The 24912-nt window shown below is 47.6% G+C and overlaps 1 protein-coding gene across 2 annotated transcripts; it reads left to right on the top strand.

The window, feature by feature from the left end:
• The first annotated feature begins 1516 nt into the window (after window positions 1-1516).
• Window positions 1517-20222, top strand: MLN (motilin). Of its 2 annotated transcripts, XM_034767500.1 has the most exons (6): window positions 1517-1769; window positions 2050-2177; window positions 10766-10900; window positions 14033-14149; window positions 17098-17206; window positions 20096-20222. In XM_034767500.1, the coding sequence occupies exons 2-6, from the start codon at window positions 2175-2177 to the stop codon at window positions 20101-20103; spliced, it is 372 nt and encodes a 123-aa protein (XP_034623391.1). In that variant the 5' UTR covers window positions 1517-1769; window positions 2050-2174; the 3' UTR covers window positions 20104-20222. The 2 variants fall into 2 exon arrangements, with proteins under 2 accessions (XP_034623391.1, XP_034623392.1); XM_034767501.1 differs by lacking the exons at window positions 1517-1769; window positions 2050-2177 and adding an exon at window positions 4892-5091.
• The last annotated feature ends 4690 nt before the right edge of the window (window positions 20223-24912 follow it).

Below are 24912 nucleotides of genomic sequence, written 5' to 3'. Positions count from 1 at the left end.
GAAATCCGGACGTATGGTAACCCTAGGCTGTGTAGTAATTTTTGTCGTCAGAAGGGGGTCATGGTGCAATGAAGTTTGAGAACCCCTGGTCTAATGTTATCAGACCGAGACTTTCAAACCTTGGTGTCTCAAATTAAGCCCCCTCCATCCAAATTTAGCTGCCCAAATAAATGGGCCTGATTTTTCCAAAAGTTCTTAGCTCCTACTGAAAGTAACGGGAGTTGCGGCATGTGCAGCTCTTTGAAAATCACGCTGCTCATTTAGGTATCCAAAGACAGACTTAACAGACTCACTTTAGGCAAATTTAAGGTGCTTTAATCTTGGTACAGATCGTCTGCCTGTCTGGGGTGTTCCATTGGCAGATTGAGGCTGGCCAGTCACTGTACATTCACACACCACTGCAGGCAGCTTGGCTCACTGCCTTACCCTAGAGGTGAAATTCAAACTCTGTTGGTTTCTTATCCCCTGGTTTTATGCAACCCTTTTGCCGCAACACTCCAAGCACAAGACAAAAAGGGGAGGGGGGAGAGTACAGGACTTTGAGACGAGAGTTCAGTGCAGAAGACCTGGGGAATTAGCTTTGCCATTATTCCTTGACATTACAACTGAAATACATTTCCAGGGGCTTTACAGTCACTGCCTGTTCTCTTCTAAAATTACCCCACATTATGGTGAATGTTTAGCCTATTTTAGCTACAAAACCAATTTTGCACATGCCTTCCTTGAAAGGAAGCTACATTAGAGGAACTGAAGCTTGTGAGCCGTTGCAGGCCAGAGACTGGGTTGGCTATTTTATTTTTGGTCACACTTCTCCTGTACTACACTATAGAGCAGCTCCTCAGCTGGGGGCTGAAGTCATGGACCAGGACTCTATTGTTCTAGGGGCTGTACACAGAACAAAAAACCAGTCCCTGTCCCAAAGAGCTTGCAATCTAGGTAATGGTTACATTGAAGTCAAAAGAGCTACACTAGTTGTGGATTTTGGCCCCTTACTTCTAAATTCTGTATATGTGCCCGGGATTGCAGGAGGGATAATATAGTCTGTGCTGAACCCTGTCTCTCCATGACTCCATTGCTATTTTTGCCATGCTAACGAGCTTAAAGCTAGCACAGGTGTGTCTGCCTGAGCAGCAGTCACGCCTGCGATTTCAGAGGAACCATATCTTGTTACCTAGGTAAATGGGGGCACCGGCCTATAGCTGGGAACCCGACCTGTAGTACCCAGTTAATGCAAATCTCATTAATTCTACGGTCTTCCCTTCTATTTTAAAGGTTGCCCCTTTGGAGTGGGAGATCTCACTGCTGATGGACTGGTGATCTGACAAGCAGCCACATTGCCCTGGTAAAAAGGCGGAGACATGTGAAAGTTTGGCACTTGGAAAGAGGGACCTTTCTTTTGCTGCTTCCCAACTCCCTCTGCCGTCTCATCAGCCACGTCCATCATAGCCATAAAGAAATTGAAAATTCGATTAAAATGAAAGCTGGTGTCAAATGGGTTTTCACAAGTTCTTTAGGGAAGAAAAGCTAATGAGCGATTGTACCTCCTCCCCCTTGCCCTCAACGCACACATGGTCCCTGGGAGCAAAGCTATTTGATCTCTCTTCAAGTTTTACAGCTGTGCCCACATTGCTGGCCCTGTGATAAGCCGTAATAAATACAGAGGGATCTTGGAAGCATCTTAACTACTGGCGCATTTTTTAAGGAGTGTTTTGGACCAAATGGAGAGTTATTGACTGAGATGATAGCGGGGGACCGGTTGTAAAACCCAGGTGAGGTTCCAAAGTTAGTAGACATTGTATTGACCAGCTGTAATGCAGAACAGAAGAGGAAAAACATTTTAATTAACTTGTTTCGCAGCTCCCCCTGCTCTCTCTCTCACACACACAGCTTGTACCTGGCAAATATTGCAGGTGCTCAGCACTGGGTCGGAGGGGCAGGAATGCTACTTCAAACAACAGATGTAGCACCCTAGAAAGCCATTAAGCAGAGTGGGATTTAATACATTGGCTAACTTGTTTATCCTTTTGTTTCTCACTCTTTTATTTTCAGGTTTCCTTGTAAGCTGCCAGCAGTCAGATGAGATGTGAAGCTGAGGTCCTGACCGCTTGCCATCACTTCCGATCCTGTGGAATCGTCAGGAGAGCTGGATGGTTTCCTTGTAGGGTCAATGTCAGATGGTCAGTGGCCAGAGGGTGACATGCCTTCCGAAAGATTCCCCTGCCATTCTGCGGGGCAAGATAGTCTTCAGATCCTATCCTAAATTGCATGGCTTTGCAATGTGCCATTGAGGATTGAGCCAATGTCCATGGGAATCTTTTTATTGATTTCAGTGGGTTTGGGATCCGGCCCAAAGGAGCTTTTTTGCCCTAAATGCAGCTGCATTTCAGTGATGGGTGAAACGAGCCTTGGTTGGGATTTTCTAAGCTGTCCAGGTGATTGACTGGCATGATTCTCTGTTGCTCTGCATCCTCTCATCATTTACACGAGTGCACAGTGGGTGTAAAATGCTACCATTCTGCACCCTCTTTGTACGGGTATAAATGACAACACAAGATGCAGCGTGACAGAATCTGAGCATATGTGTCTAATGGTATCTAGACAAGAAGGATGACCCAGTAATTAGGGCACTAGCCTAGGCTTGGGAGAGCTGTGTTCCGGTCCCTGCCCCGCCACAGACTTCCTGTGTGACCTTGGACAAGTTACTTTTAGTCTTTCTGCCTCAGTTTCCCCAACTGTAAAATGGGGATAATAGCACTGCCCTACCACACAGGAGGTTGAGAGGTTAAATGTATTACAGAATGGCAAGTGCGCAGATATTATGGTAATAGGAACCGCAGAGCCGGCTTTAGGAAGTGCGGGGCCCGATTTGAACAGTTTTGACGGGGCCCCAGCAGGGATGACTGAAAATAAAAAAAAACACGTAAAAAAACATGTGGGGCTTGTTCTCACCGGGTGGCACTCGTAGTCTTCGGCGGTTTGTTCTTCACTCGCTCCGGGTCTTTGGTGGCACTGAAGGACCTGCTGCCGAAGAGCCAGAGCGAGTGAAGGACCCGCCACTGAAGTGCCGCCGAAGACCCGGAGCGCTGCCGGGTGAGTAAAAATTAAAAAGGAGCCTCTAGCCAGGGAAGGGATTCTCGGCCACTTGCCCCCACCCCGGTGGCCCTGCCACTGGGTGCGGGGCCCGATTCGGGGGAATTGGTGGAATTGGCCTAAAGCCGGCCCTGAGGAACCGTATAAATAGATAGATAGATAAACCTCCTCGACTACTTTAAAAGTCTCAAGTTATCGGTAAAGTGCTCTGGGATGAACGGTGATAGATTAAATATGTAAAACATTATTTATTATTATAATATTTGGCTCTACATTCTTCTAGGTCATTCATTACTTTAAATCCATGCAATTGTAATATCATTGGTTATATTTTATCCTGACATACATTTATTTCAGTGCCATCATTGTTATTATTTGTTGGCATTTCAGTTGCATTTACAGCCCCCCCCCCCCCAGTCAAGATCCAGACTTTATTGTGCTAGGTGCTGTACAGACACATAGTAAGAGACAGCCCCTGTCCCAAAGAGATCACAATCTAGATGGACCAGACAAGCAAAGGGTGGGAGAAAGGAAGGTTCATTACTAAGTCTGCGAATCATTCACGGAAGTCATGGCTTCTGTGACTTTCCGTGACCTCTGTGAATTTTGCAGCGCTGGTGAGGCTGACCCCAGGACCACCCCAGCAGCTGGGGAAGCCCGGGAGCCAGCTGCACCAGCCGCTGCTCTGGCAGCTCCAGGCAGCTGGTCCCCGGCGCTGCCCTGGAGCAGCGGTCCAGGACCAGTGGCGGTGGCGGCAGGGCCCCAGGCCACCCTCAGACCACTGGCGGTGGCCGCGTGACCCCGGGCCGCCCCCGCCTGGACCAGCAGTGGTGGGACCGCAAGCCATCCCCTACCCGGACCGGTGGCAGCAGCAGGAGCCTGGGATGCCCCCCGCTCGGATCCGCAGCAGCGATGGTGGCAGAGCCCCGGGCTGCCCCTCGTCCAGATCAATGGCAGTGGGGCCCCGGCCTGCCCTCCACCCAGAGCAGCAGCAGGGCCACAGGCCGCCCCTTGCCTGAAGCGGTAGTGGTGCCATGGGCCGTCCCACACCTGGACTAACAGCGGCAGGGGGCCATGGGCTGCCCCCAGCTGCAGCGGGGCCCCGGGCAGGCCCCCCCTCCCCCCCCAGCAGAAGCATGGCCCCGGGCTGCCCACCCCCAGCAGCAGTCTTCAGGAGAGCCCTCCTCCCTGACTTTTTGTTTATTGCCTATGACCTGTCCATGACTTTTACTAAAAATACCCATGACTAAAACGTAGCCTTATTCATTACCCCTGTTTTGCAGATGGGGAAACCGAGGCACACAGAGATTAAGTGACTTGGCCATGGTCACACAAGGAGTCTGTGGAAGAGCCTGGTATATAACCCAGATATTCTGAGTCCAAATCCATTGCCATAACCACAAGATCATCCTTCTTCTCTGGCATGAGATATAGGTCGGCTCTGAATTTGACCCACAGTGTTTCCATAGAGCCAAATCTAATGAGAATGAAACTTTTGCCGTTGTTTTCCAAGGGGCCAGGATTTGACTTATGATGACTTCACTCCAACATTGCATTCCTAGGTGATGAGTAGACGGGAGCCAACCCAGGAGTACCCCTGCCCATGCAATGCAAAACAGTGCAGAGGGAGGGTCTGCAACTACTCAGGATGGTTTGCTTACCGCGATCCCAGCTAAGATACGGTCCCGGTGTGGGCAGCACTCAGAACAGCAGAGTCATTCTGAGGCCAGCCACTTGTGGGGGCGGGGTGTGATCTTCCTTGGAAACTGGGAACTCTTAAAAAAAATTCCTTGCAGAAGAAGTTGCTGCCTGTGCAACAAACCCGTTTCTATGCACCCCAAGTATCCAGTGACCGTGTCTGGGAGCCATGGTCACCACTGATTATTGGTGATGTAACTTGGTGCTTGTGGTGGGCTTATAAAGGGCTAAGAGATTGAGCAGGAGCACACAGGAGAGACCAGAAAGCCCTGACTGCCAAGGAGAAACTGCTGCACTCTCTAGGTAAGTGATAAGTGTCTTCATTTCTGCTTGTGATAATGCTGCAATGGACAGTCAAAGCTCAACGGTTTCAGACAGGGTCAGCAGAGGATAAAAGTTCCATTTCATGAAGGATTTTGAGATTTCAAAGCCTAGGCCAGGGGTCGGCAACCTTTCAGAAGTGGTGTGCCAAGTCTTCATTTATTCACTCTAATTTCAGGTTTCGTGTGCCAGTAATACGTTTTAACGTTTTTAGAAGGTCTCTATAAGTCTATAATATATAACTAAACTATTGATGTATGTAAAGTAAATAAGGTTTTTAAAACGTTTAAGAAGCTTCATTTAAAATTAAATTAAAGTGCACAGCCCCCCAGACTGGTGGCCAGGACCCGGGCAGTGGGGGGGCCACTGAAAATCAGCTCGCATGACGCCTTTGGCACGTCTGCCATAGGTTGCCTACCCCTGGCCTAGATCCTTTCCAAATGGGAGCAGAAAACCAAACCTTTCAGAATTCTCCATAAAGGAAGATTCTGAACAAAAAAAATTGTTTAGACATGATCGAATACAGGGTTTTTTTTAAATAAACCAAAAAGTTTCATTATGGAAATGTCAAAACAGGACATTTCAATGTTGCCAGAACTATTTTTTCCCTCTGGTTTTCTTCCAAAACAAAATTCTGACAAAATTGAGCTTTTTGATTTTGGCAGAGCTGCATGTTCCAGTGGACTATGGTTCTATTTAAATTTCTCTCACCGGTTCTAGAGCTCATCCCTGGTCCCCTTACGTTCACCTTGAACTGTATGTCGCTAATAAGAGAAACAGCCTCTTCCCATCTGGGGATGGTCCTGATGCTAGAGCTGAGGACGGGGACTCAGGACTCATGGGTTCTCCAGCGTGTTTTGTGGACCAGGGGGTCTCCATGCTTCACATCCCTCTCTGTAAGATGGGGATGATGATATTTACCAACTTCTTTGGGAGGGGGGTGGAGATTTAGTTCACTGTTAGGTGAAATTCACCCCTGTGCAGAGATCCTGCACAAAACCCTATTCTAGATAAACCCTATTACAAGTGGGGCTTCAATGGCACATGGATCTCTTGCAGTGAATTTCACCCTGGAGATTTTAAAGCACGTTGAGCTCCTCAGGGGGAAGATCCTTTCCATTTTGGGGTTATCGTTATTATTGTGCCTTGTCCCCTGGTCTCTTTCCTCTCTTCCTTCCTTTAACATCATTTGCCCTCCAACAATTCCTCTCTTAGTCCCCCCCCTCCAGTAACGCCCATTATCGTGGTATCTAAGCTCTTCTCCTCTCTGATTTCTCTCCTATTCTGGGATCTTGCATCCATTTTTCCATGGAGTTTAATTTCTTGTTGCTAATGAGCCTGCTGCTGCTGCTGCTGCTCTCAGTCTCCATCCAGATACATCCTGCTGAACTCTCAGAGATAGGAAGGGCCAGTCCAGCCTACCCTGCCACCCGCAGAGCTGCCATGGCAAGCGTTAGTTAGTTGATTGCAGCTCAACAGAAACTTTTAAACAGGAGAGATGCCTCAAGCCTAATAAGGGGGATCAACATCACTGTTTAATCCAGGAGGAAGGTGCTTTCTGCACTTCCCTCTCTGTATGAGCATTGATTAAACTGACTCCATTCTCATTACCTGCCTGTTAGACCCATCAGACAGTGGAATATGTGGCAGAGACTCAGGGAGTCTTATGGGAATAGAGCACTCCAGGAGATGCCCTGAACACAAGAGATGGAGCAGATGCAACTTCTGCCTAATGTCCCTTTTGATGTCCCTCACTGATCCTGAGCCAATGCTCGGGGGATAAAGGGCTTGATTGCTCATTGTGCTGTGAGTTGTGTTGTCATTTTAGACCAAAGGTCCCAGATCACAATGGTGGCATTTTACCGGAAATGCCAATGCAAGGTGCAGGGCAGTGTAGAATCTGGGCCAAAGTGCCCAGAATACCATGCTGTACTGATGCCCACCCTGGAATCTTCCCCCTTGGCACTTTCAAACGCTACCTGTGAAAGTAACTCACAAACAGCAAGCTATAGATTCGCCTGGCGAGGCGCTGAGCTGGGGCCTTAAAATATGAAAGACGTGTCCAGTTTACAAAGCAAGGAAGGGATGTTCAGTAGACTGGCTGGCTGGATAAAGTAAAAAAGCAGGAGCTTTTCTCCAGGAACAGAGAGAGAACGGCTTCACAAAGGGGTAGTAAGTGGGAGGTGACTGGGGTATTTTGGGGTGGGGGGGGCAGTAGTTTATTGATGTTACAGAATAAATCAGGTGACACAAAAGAATGATCCTATTGAGAGACAATGTGCATCAGGACATAAGCATGGTAGAATCCTGTTTTAAGGACAGACCTAGGCAATCCCCTTTTGATCAGTACAGCCAAGCGATTGCTGCACATCACTGGGTCATGTGGTGCAACTGATTTTTACAGCAGAATCCCCCAATGCAATCAGTAGGGCTGATAAGCCAGCCACTAACTGCCTAGGGTCAGGAAGAAACCTCCCCATGTGGGCAGAATATTACAGAATTGTCTGTTGTGGGAGTTTTTACCAACTGGGACTGGCCCCTGTTGCAGAGGGGGGCCGAGCTTCTGTTGCCCCAAACCTCACAAAGTCATGTGCAACTATGCAAAGTGAATGCAATTTGGGGGTAATCCACTACTGGGCCAGATCCTTCACTGGTGTAAATCAACACAGCTCCATTGATGTCAATGGAGCAACACCAGTTTACACCACCTTAGAATCTGGCCCTACCAGTCTGTTTTGGTAGCATTTTGCACAGGTGTAAATGACAACACTTAGTGCAGAACAGTGGAGAAGCAGACCCAAGACCAGCACAGACTGTGATCTAATACATAAGTTCTAGTGTTTTTTATTCAGTGGCATCTGAGATGGCTCTCCCTTGGCTTTCCTGTGCTAGCACAATGCCAAAATGATCGGGTGGCAAACGCTGTGGGAGGGAATATTTGTTAGTGTCTATTGGTCTGTACAAGTTTATATTTACATGAAATCTAATTCTGGGGCCAGATTTGACCTGACAGTGTCCCTTTAATAATGCCTCAACCAAAAGCGTTTTGAAAATAATTAAGGATCAGGAATTGAGTAAAGCAGTTACGTAGTGGGACCAGACTTCATTAAATGTGTTCAAGAGAGAACGTTTTAATATTTAAAGAGGAGATTTAATGTTTACATAAATCCTCCCTCTGATGTGAAACTGCTGTTAAATCAGGTTGGAAACTGGTTTTTAAATCCCTTTAAACTGGTTTCCTGTAGAGCTCGGGTGGCAAATGATGTCTGCAGCTCTGTATGACCTAGCAAGATTTATTAAGGGGCTCAGCCCACCTGTGGGAGTTGCCCATACTGTCTTATAGATCCCTTATGGGATTAGAGACACTAGCATGCTGGCTTGATCTCCCTCCTCCCCTAAAGTTTATTGAGGGAAAATAAAAATAATTATAGTAAAACAGTTATACTAAAGCTGCCAAATCATGACACTTCCCTCACTATGGAAGCTCAGTGCGGTAGCTTGAAGCATTTTCCCCTGGGCAAGTCTGGATTTCATACACACTGTAACGGAGGCATAACACTGGCAAAACTGAATAGGTATTTAATGCTCCATATGACTGTGTTTTAAACGTAGGCAGTTACTGCCCAGGAACAGACCCATTCATGAGAAATTGCAGTGTCCAGTGCTTGGCGAGCAATCCTGTTAATAAGGGCTCCTGGGTTGTATTCTCAACTCAGGGACAGAGTTAGAGCATAGGATCTGTACTCTGCTCTGACCACTAGACCCCACTCCCTAAAGCACGACCCCTTCGTTCTGTTCCCAGCTCTGCCATTGACTCAGTAACCGGGGGCAAGTTACTTTGCCTCTCCGTGACTCAGTTTCCCCAATTGTAAGATAGGGATAATGCAGTAGAGCACTTGGAGATCTTTGGGGGCAACGTGCTAGGTCAGGAATACAAAGTGTTATATTAAACCTGTTTATTAATTATTAATTATCCAGCTAGCAAAACCCAAGCATTCATCAAGTGCTGTGTATACAATTTAAAGTGCAAACAACTGGTATTACATAAGAACCTGCTTCATGGAAGCCCGCACTTAAACCGGAGTCTGTTGGAGGACTTCTAGGCAGGGCTGCGTGGAACCTTCCCTTTCACTGCATAAAGGCAGGATTTCTCCTCTGGAGCTGATTTCCCCTGCCCCACATCCTCTTCTGTGTTCATCTTCCAGGCTGCTAGAAGTCAGGCTGGGAATCGAGAGGCTCACGGCTTGAACTGCACCGAGGTGCTTGGAGGTGGCCCTTCCTCTGGTTCTTGGCTAGAAAATGAAGCTGCCTCTTTGTTAAGTCAGGCTCCGATCCAGCAAGGGTCTTACGCAGGCAAGGAGTCCCAGTGAAATCAATGTTTCAATGAACCAGTTGGTCCCTTGCTGTCTCAGAGCCTAAAACTGTTGCATTCTAGAGGTGGGAGTCTAGAAGTCCAGTCGGCTTAGATGACCCTCCTATGAAGAAGACGAGGCGGCTGTCAGTCACAGCTGCTGCAAGTTCAGAGGGCGTTCGTGTGTTTTAGGACGATGCAGTAGTCAAAGCAGCCTGTCAAAAGCTGGCACAGTTCCAAACTCTGCTTGCCAAAGGGAAGACATTCTAGACACCGCAACCATCTCAAGGTGGGGAACTCAATGGGTATGTGCACCTTATAGCCAGGACGTCATTCTAACTAGAGACATGCAAATGTACACTTCACGTCTCAGTGTAAGTCAGACCAGGCCCTCCTCAGCCTGCAGTTGCTCCATACGTTTTTTAGGCCAAGATTTTCAAAAGCAGCTGGTGATTTTGGGGACTCACTGCCCAGCATAAAGGGGCCTGATATGCAGCAATGCTGAGCACCTGCCCTCTGGAAACAGGCCTCTTTTAAGGTGTCTCAAGTTGGGCACCCAAAATCACCAGTCACTTTTGGAAATCTTAGCCCGAACCTTTAGACATTTGTTTTGTTCAGCAACGCAGAGTTCCGGGGACTTTGGGGGAAACCTTCCTTCCAGATCATTTTTCGGCAGCATGAGGGCTGCCAGGAGAATGCTCCCAAATGCAAAATCTAAATGAAAATGTTCAGACTCCAAAGTAGTTTTCCTTTGTATGAACTGAGAAATGCTTCCCAGCCGGTGAAGTTTCCCAGCTCTGTGCTGTGCAAAGCAGGTGCAAACAAGCCCAGGTATCTTTACCCAAGTGCTTGCTGAGAGCACTTTGCCTCCTATAGCAGGTAAGCATCCCCAGCTGCCAAATCATATGGTTCACTGGCTGTAGACTGTGTGGGGGTCAATCCTGTAGGGAAGTGAGAGTTGCAATTGTGGGGTGTTTATCATTCTTAGGAGTGGGCCATTGGCTGGAGGTCAGGCCCTCAAGGGGATGTTAGACTGTCACTCAACACCTAATGTCAGTGACAGAAGCAGCTTGGAGAACAAATATGAAGTCTACGGCTATTGATCAGAAATAAAGGCCAAAGAAAGTTGTTTATTAAACCCAAGCTCCGTGTCCCAGGAAGGATAAATTGTCTGAACTATAACTCAGGGTTATTCCTTTCTGGACATGGCTCTTTGTTCCTGATCTTGGTTGAACTGCTGTGCACCGCAGGAGGCAGCCATCCCTGCTGGCATGTTCTGACCCTCCCCTCTCCTGTGTTGCTCAGGCTTTCTCAAGCTCCATGATGGTTTCGAGGAAGGTGGTGGCTTCTCTGCTGGTGGTGTACGTGGTGGCCATGCTGGCTGAACAGACTGAAGGCTACCTAGCCTTCTTCACTCGCAGCGACATCGAGAGGATGCAGGTAACCCCTGAGCACCATACTGCAATGGCCAGAGCCCCGTGTGGTGCAGAAAGGTGCATCCTGTGCATGCTTCCCATATGTAGCTCATAGTTCATCCCCTCTGAGCAGAGACAGTGCCTGTTTGATAGATGGTTTCATAGATTCATCAAGTTTAAGGCCAGAAGGGACCACCAGAGCTAGTCTGACCGCCTGTCAGGCAGAAGCCACTACCTACAACCCAGCCACTTCCACATGAACCCCAGCCACCAGAATCAGACCAAAGTATCACAGCCCTCATGAGACTAAACTATTTTGCGTCACGGGTAGAGAACAGGAGTCACTGAGGTGCACTAATGCCTGAGGCCCCTGCGGTGGCAGGGAATTGATTGAATGAGAACATACCCAGATGACCCTCATCATCCACTAGGGGTCTGGCTGAGAGCAGCAGGCCCATTTCTCTTATGCCTTGAGCCAACCAGTCTCCAGAGGTGAAGGGCTAGTGTGCTAACCCACTAAATCCTCAAATGCGCCGGTGCCAGGCCTCACGCAGCGCAGGTGAGAAAAGACAAGGGGAATGATTTATTTAAGCCCACGTTGTTGGAAAAGTGGGGCAAGTCCAGGGGAACTGGCTCAGTTTATTCTCAGTGGTGCTGTGGTGGAGCTGGTATCCCTTGAGAGGGTTCAAACCACCAACCTGTCAGGCAACAGCCTAAGACTGTACTTATAGGGTAATCGTCTACAAGCATGCTCAGAGTGCTGACTTTGGCCCTGATTCAGAAAATCGTGTAAGCCTGGGCTTAACTTTAAACACACATTTATGTGCTTGCCTGAAGAGCAATGCTTTTCTTAGCGGGGCTTTCAATGGGAGACGAACCTCAGGCCAACATAGTTCTTACTCATGTAAAGCTCTCAATGGGTCAAAGGTTCAGACCAGCTCTCTCAAGTCCATCTCTAGTGGAAATGTAGCTGGAACAGACTCCCCCTAGCACGACAGGTCCCACAGCAGTACTGGGATGTGCTCGGCAGGGCAACTTACAGGATCCTCAAAGTGTGGGAAGCACTTTATTCACCAGTCCCGCAGAGGACTTTGAGTGAAAGACTCAGGATTAGACTGCAAGAGCCAGGATTCAGTTGAACATAAAATAGGATAGTGGAAACAAAAGGCCCATTTACATTCGTCTGTGGATATTTTTTAACAGTTTTCTTTTATAATTGCTAATGGCTCGGATTTTTATGGAGGAGCTGCAGTCTCCCGTCATAATTCTGCTGTGCCTCTTTGTTCTAACAAATAATTAACCATGCGCCAAATAGGTTTCAGTTCTGGGACACACAGAGAGGAAAATCCTTTTCTTTTGATGTGAAACTAATGCTACTGAAAGATGCCAGGCTGACAGCCCTAGAGCCTGATGTTCTCTGTTTTCACACAGCACAGGCAAGCTTCTCACCCACCTCCACCTCACCGATGTGCTTCATCTTGGAGAGACCATGGGTCAAATCCTGGCCCCATTGAAATAATTGGCCAGACTCCCCTTGACTTCAATGGGGCCAGGATTTCACACCCTGTCTAGGAATTAGCAGGGATGGCCTATTGTTCCCTTGGTGTGTCTGCTGAGCGTCCATGCGGCCGCTTCTTGGGTGTAGCATGGTCATTCTTCACCACTATCAGAGGCCAGGGGAAGTATGTGGATCCAGTTTAAACAATAAGGCAAACTAATGAGAAATGGGAAGCAGCCCTGAAAGCTTCCCCATTGTGTCTCAGCACTGGCCTATAGAATGTACACTGATGTGGACTTTTGCAGAGTATCATTCACCAGTAGCCCAGACAAACTCGCTTCCCCCTGGGGTGCTCATCACAATCAAGAGTCCTCTGGGGTGAGAGGGGAGTCCCTCTTATTTGTTGTCCAAAATCTGCCTCTCTCACACTGAAAATACCCCTTTTAAAATTCAGTGTGGCAGTTAGGGCAGCACTACGGACCCACCTCCAACAGACAACCACTTCAAAGCCCCCCCAGCGGGTTCCCAAAGCCATAGTATGAAACCTTTCAACCCCCCTCAATTTTTGCTGCTCTCCTGCGGTTTGCGCTGAGCAGGGATTTCACTGCATATATTGTAGAGGGACAACACAACCCGCCCCAGAATGGCCTATCAATAACGCATAGCACGAGTGACGTGCTTGATGCTGGCAAAGGGGCTGGACAGGAACAGACTAATTAAACTCAGCACCCCTTCCACGATGCTGCTGAGTATCAGTATTTATTCTACAGATGAGGAAACAGAAGTATGGGGGGCTGACATGACTTCCTCAAGGTCACACAAGGAGCCAGTGGCAGAACCCGGGTTAGGAGTCAGAAATGCCTAACCCCAAGCTCAATCCACTTGGCTGCCGTGCTTCTCTGGCCACCAGTGCGCATCCACATCTCTTAGCAGATCAAAGAAGTTACCTTCTACTGCATCATCCCGTAGAGCTTTAGGCTGTTAACTGAAACGTTGGTTTGAGCCCAGGGCCCACCCAAGGGATACCAGCTCTTTGACTTTTTGTCTGTACGATAGGGTCTGACCCAGTGTCTGCTGAAATCAATGGGAGTCTTGCCAGTGGGCACTGGATCAGGAGGATGGCAGGGAATAATCCTGCACTGGTTCCCAGGAGATGGACTGAAGGTGACTCATTAGGTTTCGCTGGTTTCTTATTTCTCTGGTTCAATGCCATGTTCAGCTTGGCAGTTCTCACAGGTGAAGGATACACCAGCTGGCTCTCTTGATCTGCCAAGGGATGCGCTTGGTACCGGAATAACAGCTGGTGTCATGTCGGAGCGGCATCAGCAGCAAGGACAAGGCGGCACCAGTAAGAGATGAACCATGCAAAGGGAGCAGGGGATTTGTAAGGAAAGGAATTCCCATTTACAAACCCAAGTCCAAATCCTGCTCCCTGCTCTTAGCCCAAGTGACTCAGCTCGGTGCTGGAGAGCTCCGCTGCATGTGGATTCCCTTCCACCAGGTCAACTCACGGCCATGGAACTGCTCCATGGACCCTACTCCAGTGCGCTTCACCCTTTGCTGAACAAGCAGCCACTCTGCCCCACCCTGACCCTTGTCCCTGTGACCTTCCTGATCCTTGGTGTTTGTTCTTTACTGTACCTTGCCGTGTAACTGCAGGAGAAACAGAGGAACAAAGCGCAGAAGAAATCCCTGATGTTGCAGAAGCGATCAGAAGGCGGAGACGTTACCGAGCTCTCTGACGTGGAGCGTGTGGACGAGGGCGAGATCATCAAGGTGAGGGGAATGGTGGAGGGGACCCGTAAGTATATGAGGAAACAACACAGGTGCATTTGGATGTCCAATAACCACGTTGGCTGACCAGATACAAACATATGAAGCCTACCTATATGTGTACGCTGCTGCTCTGTTAGGTTCTAGTGGCTTCTGCAATAGAAGACAGTAAGTGAGTGCCACTAGCAGGCTTAGGAATTGTTTAAAGGGATACTACCCAATTCCTACAAACTGGACCCAGGCACTGAGCAAGTTTACATCAGAAGATGGGTGCAGGGTGCACCTCAGCCTTAAAAAATTGTCTTGAAAATTTCGTAGCTCAGCCCCTGAGTCTACTTACCCTGCCTGGCATACTAATGGTGAAAAATCTACCGATCTTTTATTTACCTCTCAATAAACACCTACTACTGCTGCTCAGGATTTTGCAAGTCTGCTTCTGGCTTTTGGTTTGGGATTTATCTTGATATTTACTAAAGTAGGCTTGTTATCACCTGTGAATTGTCCAGCACCTTTGAACCTGCAGGATTCCTAAGGACCTTGTAGAGCGGGTACCAAGTTTACAAACTTGAGTCCATCCAGCTTCACTGTTGGACTCTTAAATCAGCACTCTGGGGCAGAAAAATACCTGTTTTAGAACATAAAAACATGTTGGGCCATCTAGCCCAGCATTCTGTCTTCTGACAGTGGCCAATGTCAGGTGCTTCCCAGGGAATGAAGAGAACAGGGCAATCCTCATGTGATCTGTCCCTTATCATCCCGTCCCAGCATCTGGCAATCAGAGGCTTAGGGACACCCAGAGCTTGGGGTTGCGTCCCTGACCATCTTGGCTAATAGCCATTCATGGACCTATTCCCCATGAATGTAGTTAATTCTTTTCTGAACCCAACTATGCTCTTGGTCTTCACAATATCCCCTAGCAATGATTTCCACAGGTTGACTGTGCATTGTGTGAAGAAATACTTCCTTCTGTTTTGTTTTAAACGTGTTGACTATTAATTTCATTGAGTGACCTTGGTTCTTGTGTTATGTGAAGGGATAAATAACACTTCCTTATTCAATTTCTCCAAACCAGTCATGATTTTTATAGACTTCTATCATATCCCCCCTTAGTTGTCTCTTTTCCAAGCTGAACAATCCCAGTCTTTTAATCTCTCCTCATTTGGAACTTGTTCCATACCCTTAATCATTTTTGTTGCCCTTCTCTGTACCTTTTACATTTCTAATATATCTTTTGAGAGATGTGGCGACCCAGAACAGCACGCAGTATTCGAGGTGTGGGCGTTCCATTGATTTATATAGGGGCATTATGATATTTACTGCCTTATTATCTTTCCCTTTCCTAATGGTCCCTAACATTGTTCACTTTTTTGACTGCCACTGCACATTGAGCAGATGTTTTCAGAGAACTATCCACAATGACTCCAAGATCTCTTTCTTGAGTGATAACAGCTAATTTAGATCCCATCATTTCGTATGTATAGTTGGGATTATGTTTTCCAATTTGCATTTATCAACACTGAATTTCATCTGCCATTTTGTTGCCCAATCACCCAGTTTTGAGAAATCCCTTTGTAACTCTTCAGTCTGCTTTGCATGTATCTTGAGTAATTACGTACCATCTGCAAACTTTGCGACCTTGCTGTTTACCCCTTTTTCCAGACCATTATGAATATGTTGAACAGCACTGGTCCCAGTAGAGATCCTTGGAGTACTCCTCTATTTACCTCTCTCCATTCTGAAAACTGACCATTTATCCCTACTCTTTGTTTCCTGTCTTTAAACCAGTTAGTGATACAGGAGAGGACTATCCCTCTTATTCCATGACTGCTTAGTTTGCTTAAGAGCCTTTGGTGAGGGATCTTGTCAAAGGTTTTCTGAAAGTCCAAGTTTTTTTAGGCATCTGCGTGCTGATCTGAGCCCTTGGAGGCACGTTTGCTCAGTCACCCAAGTTAGAAAATTGGGCTCCTCTATTACAGCCCAGGGATAGTTTCACCCACCAGGCAGTGCAGCCACTTCTGGGTTGGAAATATCACTATTCTTCATCATCAGCAAAGGGAAAGGAGAAAAACTGTGGATCCACGGGAAATGTAGCTAGGTAAGATGTAAAGTCTAGCTGAGTTGGAATTTGGCCAGAACATTAGTTAACACATCTGCTCTTCCAAAACTGTCTAATATTAGTGTCTAAACACTGAGCATTCTCAGTCTTAAACATTAAACACCAGGCACATCCTGGTGTCTGACCACCACCCCCAAATGTGGCCTGAGCAACTCGTTCACTTTTGTTACATCCTAGCAACAGCTGTCCTGAGGTGCTGGATGCAGAAATGTGCCTCATCCTACAGCTCTTACTCAGGCATCGGAGTCAATAGAACGACTGGCCTGGAAAGAGTTGCAACATGGGGGGTTATCAAGTTTAAGGATCACTTTCTCCTTTGGGACCTCTGCTAATTGCAGAGGCCATATGCTGTTCGTTGCCAGTGGCCTATCTGCCTACATTTCCAAGCCAACATCTGGATGACCCAATGGATTGAAACTCTGGGACATCTAGCAACCCAAGAGTGAGTAAATAGTTCAAGGACTGCCCTCAAGGCCACTTATCCCTTGTGAAGGCCCAGTCCACATCAATATCCACCATACTAAGGGTGCAGTCCCTCTTCCCATTCATGTCCGTGAGGAAACTCCCATTGATTCGAACGGTGCAGGATCAAGCCCCAAATAGGAAACTAAATCAGCCCAGCTTTATTCCATGTGACGGAACTTCCAGCTTGTTCCTAGTGCTACAACTTCCAGTGGCTGGCTACGGGGTTGGCGGGGAAAACTCCAGCAAGTTGTAGCACTTAATTCTGTGCACAAGATCCCTTGTTCTTCAACATCGATAAAGTAGGAGGTGTGGTTATCCATCTCCCCCCGCTCCATTTTCCCTTTTTTGTTAACTATGCTTTCCTTCACAGCTGACTGCACCTGGAGAAACTGGAATGCGGCTCGACCCTAGGCAGCTGGAAAAATACCAGCACATCCTGGAGGAACTGCTAACTGAGATGCTACTGAACGCTCAAAATGGTACTGTAAGGAACTTGAACTGTGCCTCTCTCCCTCCCCTAGTGATAATTCTGGGAATGGCTTTTGTGTCATGTTTGCTCCCTTTACAGAGTCCTCATTGTCCTCCCCTCCCACCATGGATACACTCTGCGCTTAAGAACATTAAGCTCCCTTCTCATTGCCCAGATGGTCTCTCGGTGCTGCTGTTGATCATTACAGTGACTTCGCACCATTTCCAAGCAGCCACCCTTGGTACTGCTCCCTGCGTTCACGTCCCTCCTCCGTGGCCAGGGAACAATCTTGTGAACACATTGTTCCAGCCGTTTGAAAATGTGTCAGCATAAAAGCAAGACGGAGGAGCTGCCTTCTCCTCCTGAATGGGTATTAAGGGCAGAACGCACATTACAGGCCAGCCCAGGTGGGGCACTGAATAGCTAAGGGGAAATCAGTGGGAATTAGGTACCTAAATACTGGGCTTTGGAATCTGCTTCTCTCTTCCCTTAAGGCCAGAGTGTGGCCCATCCTGGACACCAACCAAGGGGACTAAAAGAGGGTGTAAGACTCCCTCTGACTCCATTGAGCTGTCTACTCACACCAGGGGTACCAGCGCAGAGGGGATAGCAGCCTCCATGGGGCTGCCAGTCCCCATACATATGCGAGTGGAGCTTGAGCTCCACCCCACAATGCAATCAGTGCAGTTGTGTCAGCATGCTGGGGACATCCTCTGTGTGTCAGAGATGGCATATCTATGGGTGATGTTACTGTATTAAATATTATGCATTGTTGTGGGCCAGGGATTGTATATAATTCCCTGAGGGAGCCCTCCAGTAGCTAAGAACAGGGGTGGGTGTTGAGGCAAATTCACTCAGACTGGAACACCTCACAAGAGGTCCCACCCCCTGGGAGGGCTTGCCTATACTGGCTCAGACTGGATTCTTTAGAGACCAGCAGACAAAGAAAGGACTTTTGGATAAATAGCCTGAGTTTAAAGTGACTCTGGGTCTACTTTCTGATCCAACAACTGGATAGGATCTTCTGTCCCAGGGACACCCCAGTCCTTCCTGGAAAGGATTGGAAGGACTTGACCTATTCATGGGGGTTCTTGTTCTGAGCAAAAAGGTGTTCTAAAGTTATAACCAAAGAAAAACCCCGTGGTGGGGTTGGAAGGGCTGACTTCTACCAGAGCCCTTGTTGGACTTGTGGGGGTGATCTCTGGTAGGCTTATTAGCACATGTGTAGGTTCTTTTAGTGTTTTAATGTTTTCTCTGTAATGCTTTCACCTTAAGAATAAATGTGCTTCCTTAGAAAGGGCTGTGCGGTAGCTTGTATCTGTGGGCAATTACGTTCCTTTTAGCCTCTGGGGAGAAGCAAACCAGACCTGTTTAGTCAGTTTGACTTTCTGAGGAACTCACGATATAGGCAGGGGACTGTGCTGCCTGGTCAAAGCCGGTCAGGAGGGAGAGAGAAATCCATCTGCACCCAAGAGAGGTGACGGCTGAGGAGTTGGGAGCCTAGAGTGGGTGTCCTTGCTGGACCACAAGGGGAAAATATAGGTGCAGTCATGACACACTGCACCAGCTGTATGCCTGACACCGTGTAAGTTCCCTTCCCCTCCACACCTCCACAGAGGAAGGAGAAACTAGGGGCACAGTCTACTTCCCAGTCTACTGCTTGGACAGCACAACTCAACGCTGTCCTGTACATGGGACTTATGGCACAGCCACAATTTAGTCTTTGCTTTCTGTCCCAACACCCACTGAAGTCAAAGGGAGACTTCCATTGTCTTCCATGAGTACTGGATCGTACCTTTATAACAGTTACACATCAGTGTATCTCCAGTCTCTTCAGTGCAAATATTCTCAGTTTACAGGGGTGTGACAGAGATCAGAACCAGGCTCTTGGTTTTGCCAAGTTGTAGGTATTTGGGGGAATGTTGCTGTACACAGAAACTTAAGGGCTAATTGAGGTTCTAATTGTTCAGCCCTGAAATCAATGGGGTTTGCCTTAGCGAGGGTATAGGGCCAGATCACGCATCTCTTATTCACACTGTTGTACACATATGTGAGTCACCCCACTGAACCCAATGGGACTATGAGTAAATGCTCAGCAGAGCAGTATGCAAAAGGACTGTACAATCCAGCCCTTAGTAAACAGTGAGTAACAACTAAGGATCTCAGGATTTAGGGTGAAATTTTCAGTAGAATGCAGCACCCGTAAATTAGGCCACATTGGCCAAACAGCTCAGCACCTGCAATCGAGGCCAAATTTTCAAAGGAGTTAGGTGTTGAGCTCTCTGGACTTCTGGCCTCTATTTAGAAGTCTGAATGGGAGCTGAACTCTGAAACTCAGGCCCCGATTGTGTTGCTGAGCACTTGAAAGCCTAGCCCTGAGCTCTTCTGATAACCTGGCCCTCGGTATGTAAAAACTAGAGGCAGAAAAATTCTGTGACAGTAGGTTATTTAGTCAATTCTTGCATGCACTGTTGGGGAGCAGTACGGGATTGTGATCTACAGTCAATTCTCCGGGGCTTTATCCAGTCTAGGTTTAAATAACCCTAGCAACAGTGCTTCCACCCATTCTGTGGGATTACTGCTCCAATTCAACTGTGCTGGTTTCAGTTTGTCATCATTTCTTCCAGAGTGGAAGTTGAGGAGGGTGGGTATTGCATATAAAGCTGTAAAGGACTGAAAATCGTACGTGAGGCTTCTAAAGGATTGGGAATTGTATGCAAAGGACTGGGAACTGTAGAATGAATAAGGACTGTATAAGGCTTATAAAGGACAGGGTATTATATATAGAGGACTGGGTAATGTATGTGTGGCTTATAAAGGACTGGAAAAAAATTATTTATATATATATAGAGAGAGAGAGCCTATGAAGGACTGAATTTGTTCTTTCCTCTCCTTGCAGGTAACTGATATCCTCAGACCCAGAAGAGCAGGGTGATACTGCTTGCTGGACTACAGGTCTACGCTTCTGCAAGACTAAATCTGTAAAGTGCTTCAAAAGAAAAAAATCTGATGCAAGCTAATAAAATGTGCAGATGAATTAAATAAATGACTTGTTTCTTTCAAATGTCTTTAATAATCAGACAGTGAGCTCCAAGTGCAGGAAGGAATCAAAATGGCTCTACATCATGATGCTTTCTAGGTGTATAGAATAGCACCTTTAGTCTGAAGAGCTCAAGGCACGTTGCACACACTGAGTAATTAGGCCTCACTCACCCCAGTGTGGATAAATATTGTTGATCTCATTTTACAGATGGGGAAAACAGAGGCAGAGGGTAGTTAAGTGACTTGCCCAAGGTCAAACAGCAAAACCCCTGAGACTGTCCATCCCTGGTCTAATCACTAGAGAATGTTGCCTTCAAGAGCTTGGACTAGGACCCTGGAGTCCTGACTCGCCGCTTCCCAGTCTGACCACTAGAGGACACACTCTCCCACAGCTGGGAACAGAACCCAGAAGTCCTGACTCGCAGTTCCCTGCTTTAATCACTACAGAACATTCCCTCCTGATAGACCACACATCACGGTAATATTGGCAATTCACCATAACTATATGAAGATCCATCTTACTGACAGGTGCACTTTACCCATAGTTACTACACTGTGAGTACACACGGCTTATGGTCCATGCTCACTTCTGCCTTGCAATAACACAGATTCATGTTTATTCCTACTTTGCAAACACAACTGAATGTAAAGGATTAATTCCACTTTAATGTAATATTAATTACGATGCATTTACATGCCTTTTGCTTAATTAAGAACAGTCACTCTATAGGTTCCCTGGAATTTAACATCCATAAGGTGTGAAATAGTGAGACAAATGATACGTCTGAGTGACAAGTATCCAATTCCAATCTAATTTTATCCTCCCATTTTAACATAAATTCTGCTGTCACTGTGGATCATTTAAATAGCTGCAGTGTCAGTGCCAAAATAACACACATGAGATTGGAACTGCTCTGTACTTTATGTTTTGAAAGCCAGTCCCCCCTTAGGAGAAGATAAATCTCCTCCCATATAACAGTACATGTGGTCAGGAGTGCTTGCCAGCTTTAACATGCAATTCAAACACACATTTCCACTGCACAGACTGATCAGGCTAACGTAGCTGGAGTTGTGCAGGGATTGTTGCTGAAGGGGCAGGTCACTGATAACTGGATCTGAGGAGGGAAGATAATGAATGTGATGCACTCAGCAAGGCTGAAATGAAAAAAGTGCGGTCTCATAGGGCAGGATCTTTGGCTGGTGTAAATCAGCTTTCCATGGAGCCAGCCCAGTTTGCACTAGTTGAGGATCTGGCCCACTGACTTACCAGATGGACAGCGTAAGTGAGATCAGAGACTGGCCTGTTGTTCTTATTGGGGCATTCACTACAAACCTGAGCTGTTCCCTCCTATGAGGGGAAAACCGCGGGACAGGGAAGGAAAACTGGGTGAGGCTCTTCTTGAAGGAAGACCTAGGAGGTTCTGCTCCCAAGCCCTGCAGATCTCCTGGCAGCTGTGTGGGTCTCAGACTTGCTCCAGGCACAAGGCTGCACCCGCCCGATCTCTGTCACCCCACTCTTTGTGACGCTGCCCTGTGAGGGCTTCCCCAGTTGGCAGATGCTCCCAGAGTTCCCCCCATGCAGGGACACTGCCCCGTGCAGAGGAGGTTCATAGATTCATAGATTCATAGATGATAGGACTGGAAGGGACCTCGAGAGGTCATCGAGTCCAGTCCCCTGCCCGCATGGCAGGACCAAATACTGTCTAGACCATCCCTGATAGACATTTATCTAACCTACTCTTAAATATCTCCAGAGACGGAGATTCCACAACCTCCCTAGGCAATTTGTTCCCCAAAAGAGCCTCTGGCTGTAGCAACTTACTTGAGCTTTGTCCTCAAGGCTGGCAATGGGGCCGAGGCAAAATCTCACCGCCCCAGGGGTGGAGCCCACAACCTGAGGAGACTTCCATGGAGTCTAAGGGAGGGGTGGTTGGTGCCATGGACATAGTTGACCCTGTCTCCCAGGCAGGAGGCATGAGATCCAGTTGTGGCTCTAAGGAGTGCAACCTCCCCCTTCAGATTTTTACCTGGGCAGAAGATGGCTTCGCCAGTCAGTACAGAGTTCATGACTCTTCAGCTGATGCACAAGGCGGAGTAGAACCCAGCTCCCTCTCCAGTAGCTCTGCAGGGCTAAGAGGAGTTAGAGAGAGAGAGAATGAGAACATACTTTCGTCCCTGTCTGGCTGATCTGACTCCAAATACACACATGAAACAGTTCTGAGCTGTAAGAAGGGGCCATCTGTACAGTCAATTTTCTAACCCTCGCCATCATCAGAACGGGCCCCTTTCTAGCCTGACCTATTTTGACATGGTCCTTTTAACTAGCCTTCTCCTTTTTGCTGGTGCTCTGTATACACACTCACTTTTCCTTTCCCTTCAACCTGCCTGCCTCTGATGTGCACCCCTGTAATGAACCAAACAGAAAACCGGTTCCTGCACCCATCTGTATGCACAGCATCCCGGCCGGCTGCTTAGAAGTGTCAGTTCTTTTCCTTTCCCTTTTCCCTCCTATTGTCAGCATTCGATTACCACCATCAGCTCAAATAATTCCTTTCGCTAGCAGCAGCTCATCCAGTTTCCAGGGCAGCAAACTCCATTACCTTACCGCAAGCCAATACGTGGGTAGCTGTGAACTCACCTCTCAAGAAACTGATCACATTTTTCTCTAGCTAAGCTGGAGGGTGGGGAAAAGAAAAAGAGGAACTAAATACAGGGCCTTAACCTCCTCAGAAAGCCAGGCAGACTCAGGACATGTCACATGATCTGGCTAGAGATAAGAAAAGTTCCAGTCGTATCTATGGTGCGCTCATGAGCGATGGGGTGTCTGGCGGGCACAAATACCCTGTGAGTATCCAGTGTAAGTGAAAAGTATCCCACACCACGAAAAGGGGTGTCACCAACTAACCATGTAACTAGAGAGAGCTGGGTCAGGGCTTGGAACTACCTTCCCTCTTGTACTGGGTGGGGGTTAATCGGCTACACCCCTTTTCATCATGTGGGATACTCCCTCTCTCCCCCCCTCCACGCCCCCTGCATCCAGGAGGTGCATGGGGATGGTGCAGCCATGACTCCACATCTATCTACTCACTCAAACCTTCCTCTCCCTTCAGGTAGGGAGCATCAGAGAAACCGCTCCGGCTGGCCCGCTACCACAATCTAGGCAGATCTAAGGCAGTCATGCTGGTGTGGGGAGAGTAACTTCTCCCTGCTCCCCCACGTGGCCACATTAGTCTCAGCCATGGTCAATCCTACAGTAACTAAAGCAGGGATGTTCAAAGTCACCACAGGGACTTGAAGGCCCAGTTTCTATTAATTTTAATGGGAACCGGGGGTTCAAACTTAGGTGGCTTTGAACATTTCAGCCTGTCTCTGCAAACTTCTTAGGGCCTGATTCTGCCATCTATATGCACACTGGGTGGCACCTCACTCTGCATGTAACCCCATTGAAATCAGTGGGGCTACTCATGGACTACGGTACCACACAACGTAAGCAGGAGTGACAGAAAAGGGCCTGTAGAAACTACAACTAGCAGACCCAACAGTATCTATAATCTGCACTCTGGGTGAGACACTGGGGAAAAACAGGTAGCTGCTTAGTAGCTAATGGTACTACAGGCCAATCTACAGCCTTAAACAGAAGTAGCCATCTATCATCTTAGACTGTGCTCATCACCGTGGTATCTGTGCACCTTCAGCAAGGGTAAGTGAGCAGCCAGGTCACGCCATGAGGCTCAGTTTGCACTAGTTTTCTATAGGGGGGGGGGCTTGGGTTCCACAGAAGGAGCAGGGGTGACAGCCTCCCTGGGCCTACACAGGGGATGGAGGCCTTGTCTTGCATAAGGGCAGACCCTACACATCCTTATCCAGTCCCTCTCATCCTCCTTTCTGTGTGGTAGGCAGGGCCGGCTCTGGCTTTTTTGCCGCCCAAGGCAAAAGAATAAATGCTTAAAGAATATAGCCTGCTAAAATAGATGGGGGCAGGATTGAAGATTGGCCTTAAAGTCCATGAGTTTATATTTCAGTGTGGTCTCTGAAGACAGGCAGTCGCCCAGTGAATCCTAATGCTGGGCCAGACTCATTCTTGGCATATCCCCACTGACATCCATGCAAGGTTACAGTAGGCATGAATATGGCCTGGTCTCTTAACTAGGGATGGGTGCCCTTAAAATGGGTGGCATTTGGATTGGGTTTGCATGCTTGGGTGGGTTTGAAGTCTGCATGCGTAGCCTGAGTTTATCCAAACTAGCTAAAACCCCAGAGTCTGCAGAAATGGGGCACTAGCAGAATATTCTTATTCTCTATTTACATGGCTCCAAATTATTAGCTGTTAATTGTGCTTTCCAGTTAGTGAACACAGGAGGCTAAGATTAGCACTTTCAGACTTCCCAGCAGAATGGAGTGTGATTCTTCGCTGGACCGCCTGGCCTCTGCTAAGTGGGTGTTTGTGTTTGCTAACTAAAGTGTAGTGTATTTTGCAACCACCTTCTTCAGGAAGACCTAGAGTGGCTTCATCTGATGGCCTAAATTGGAATAAGTGATGAGAACAAAATGAGTATGAAAGGAGGATACTAGGAGACAGAAGCAACCATACCAACTTTTCCTCTTATTTAAAACATCAAATAAAATGAAAGTCACAATCACTCCATGAAACTGTACAAGATGCAAATTCTAATC

Source organism: Trachemys scripta, chromosome 4 (assembly GCF_013100865.1).
Source record: "Trachemys scripta elegans isolate TJP31775 chromosome 4, CAS_Tse_1.0, whole genome shotgun sequence".
Lineage (NCBI taxonomy): Eukaryota > Metazoa > Chordata > Testudines > Emydidae > Trachemys > Trachemys scripta.
Note: the sequence above shows the minus strand (reverse complement) of the source record. Positions and strands in the feature narration are given on the sequence as shown.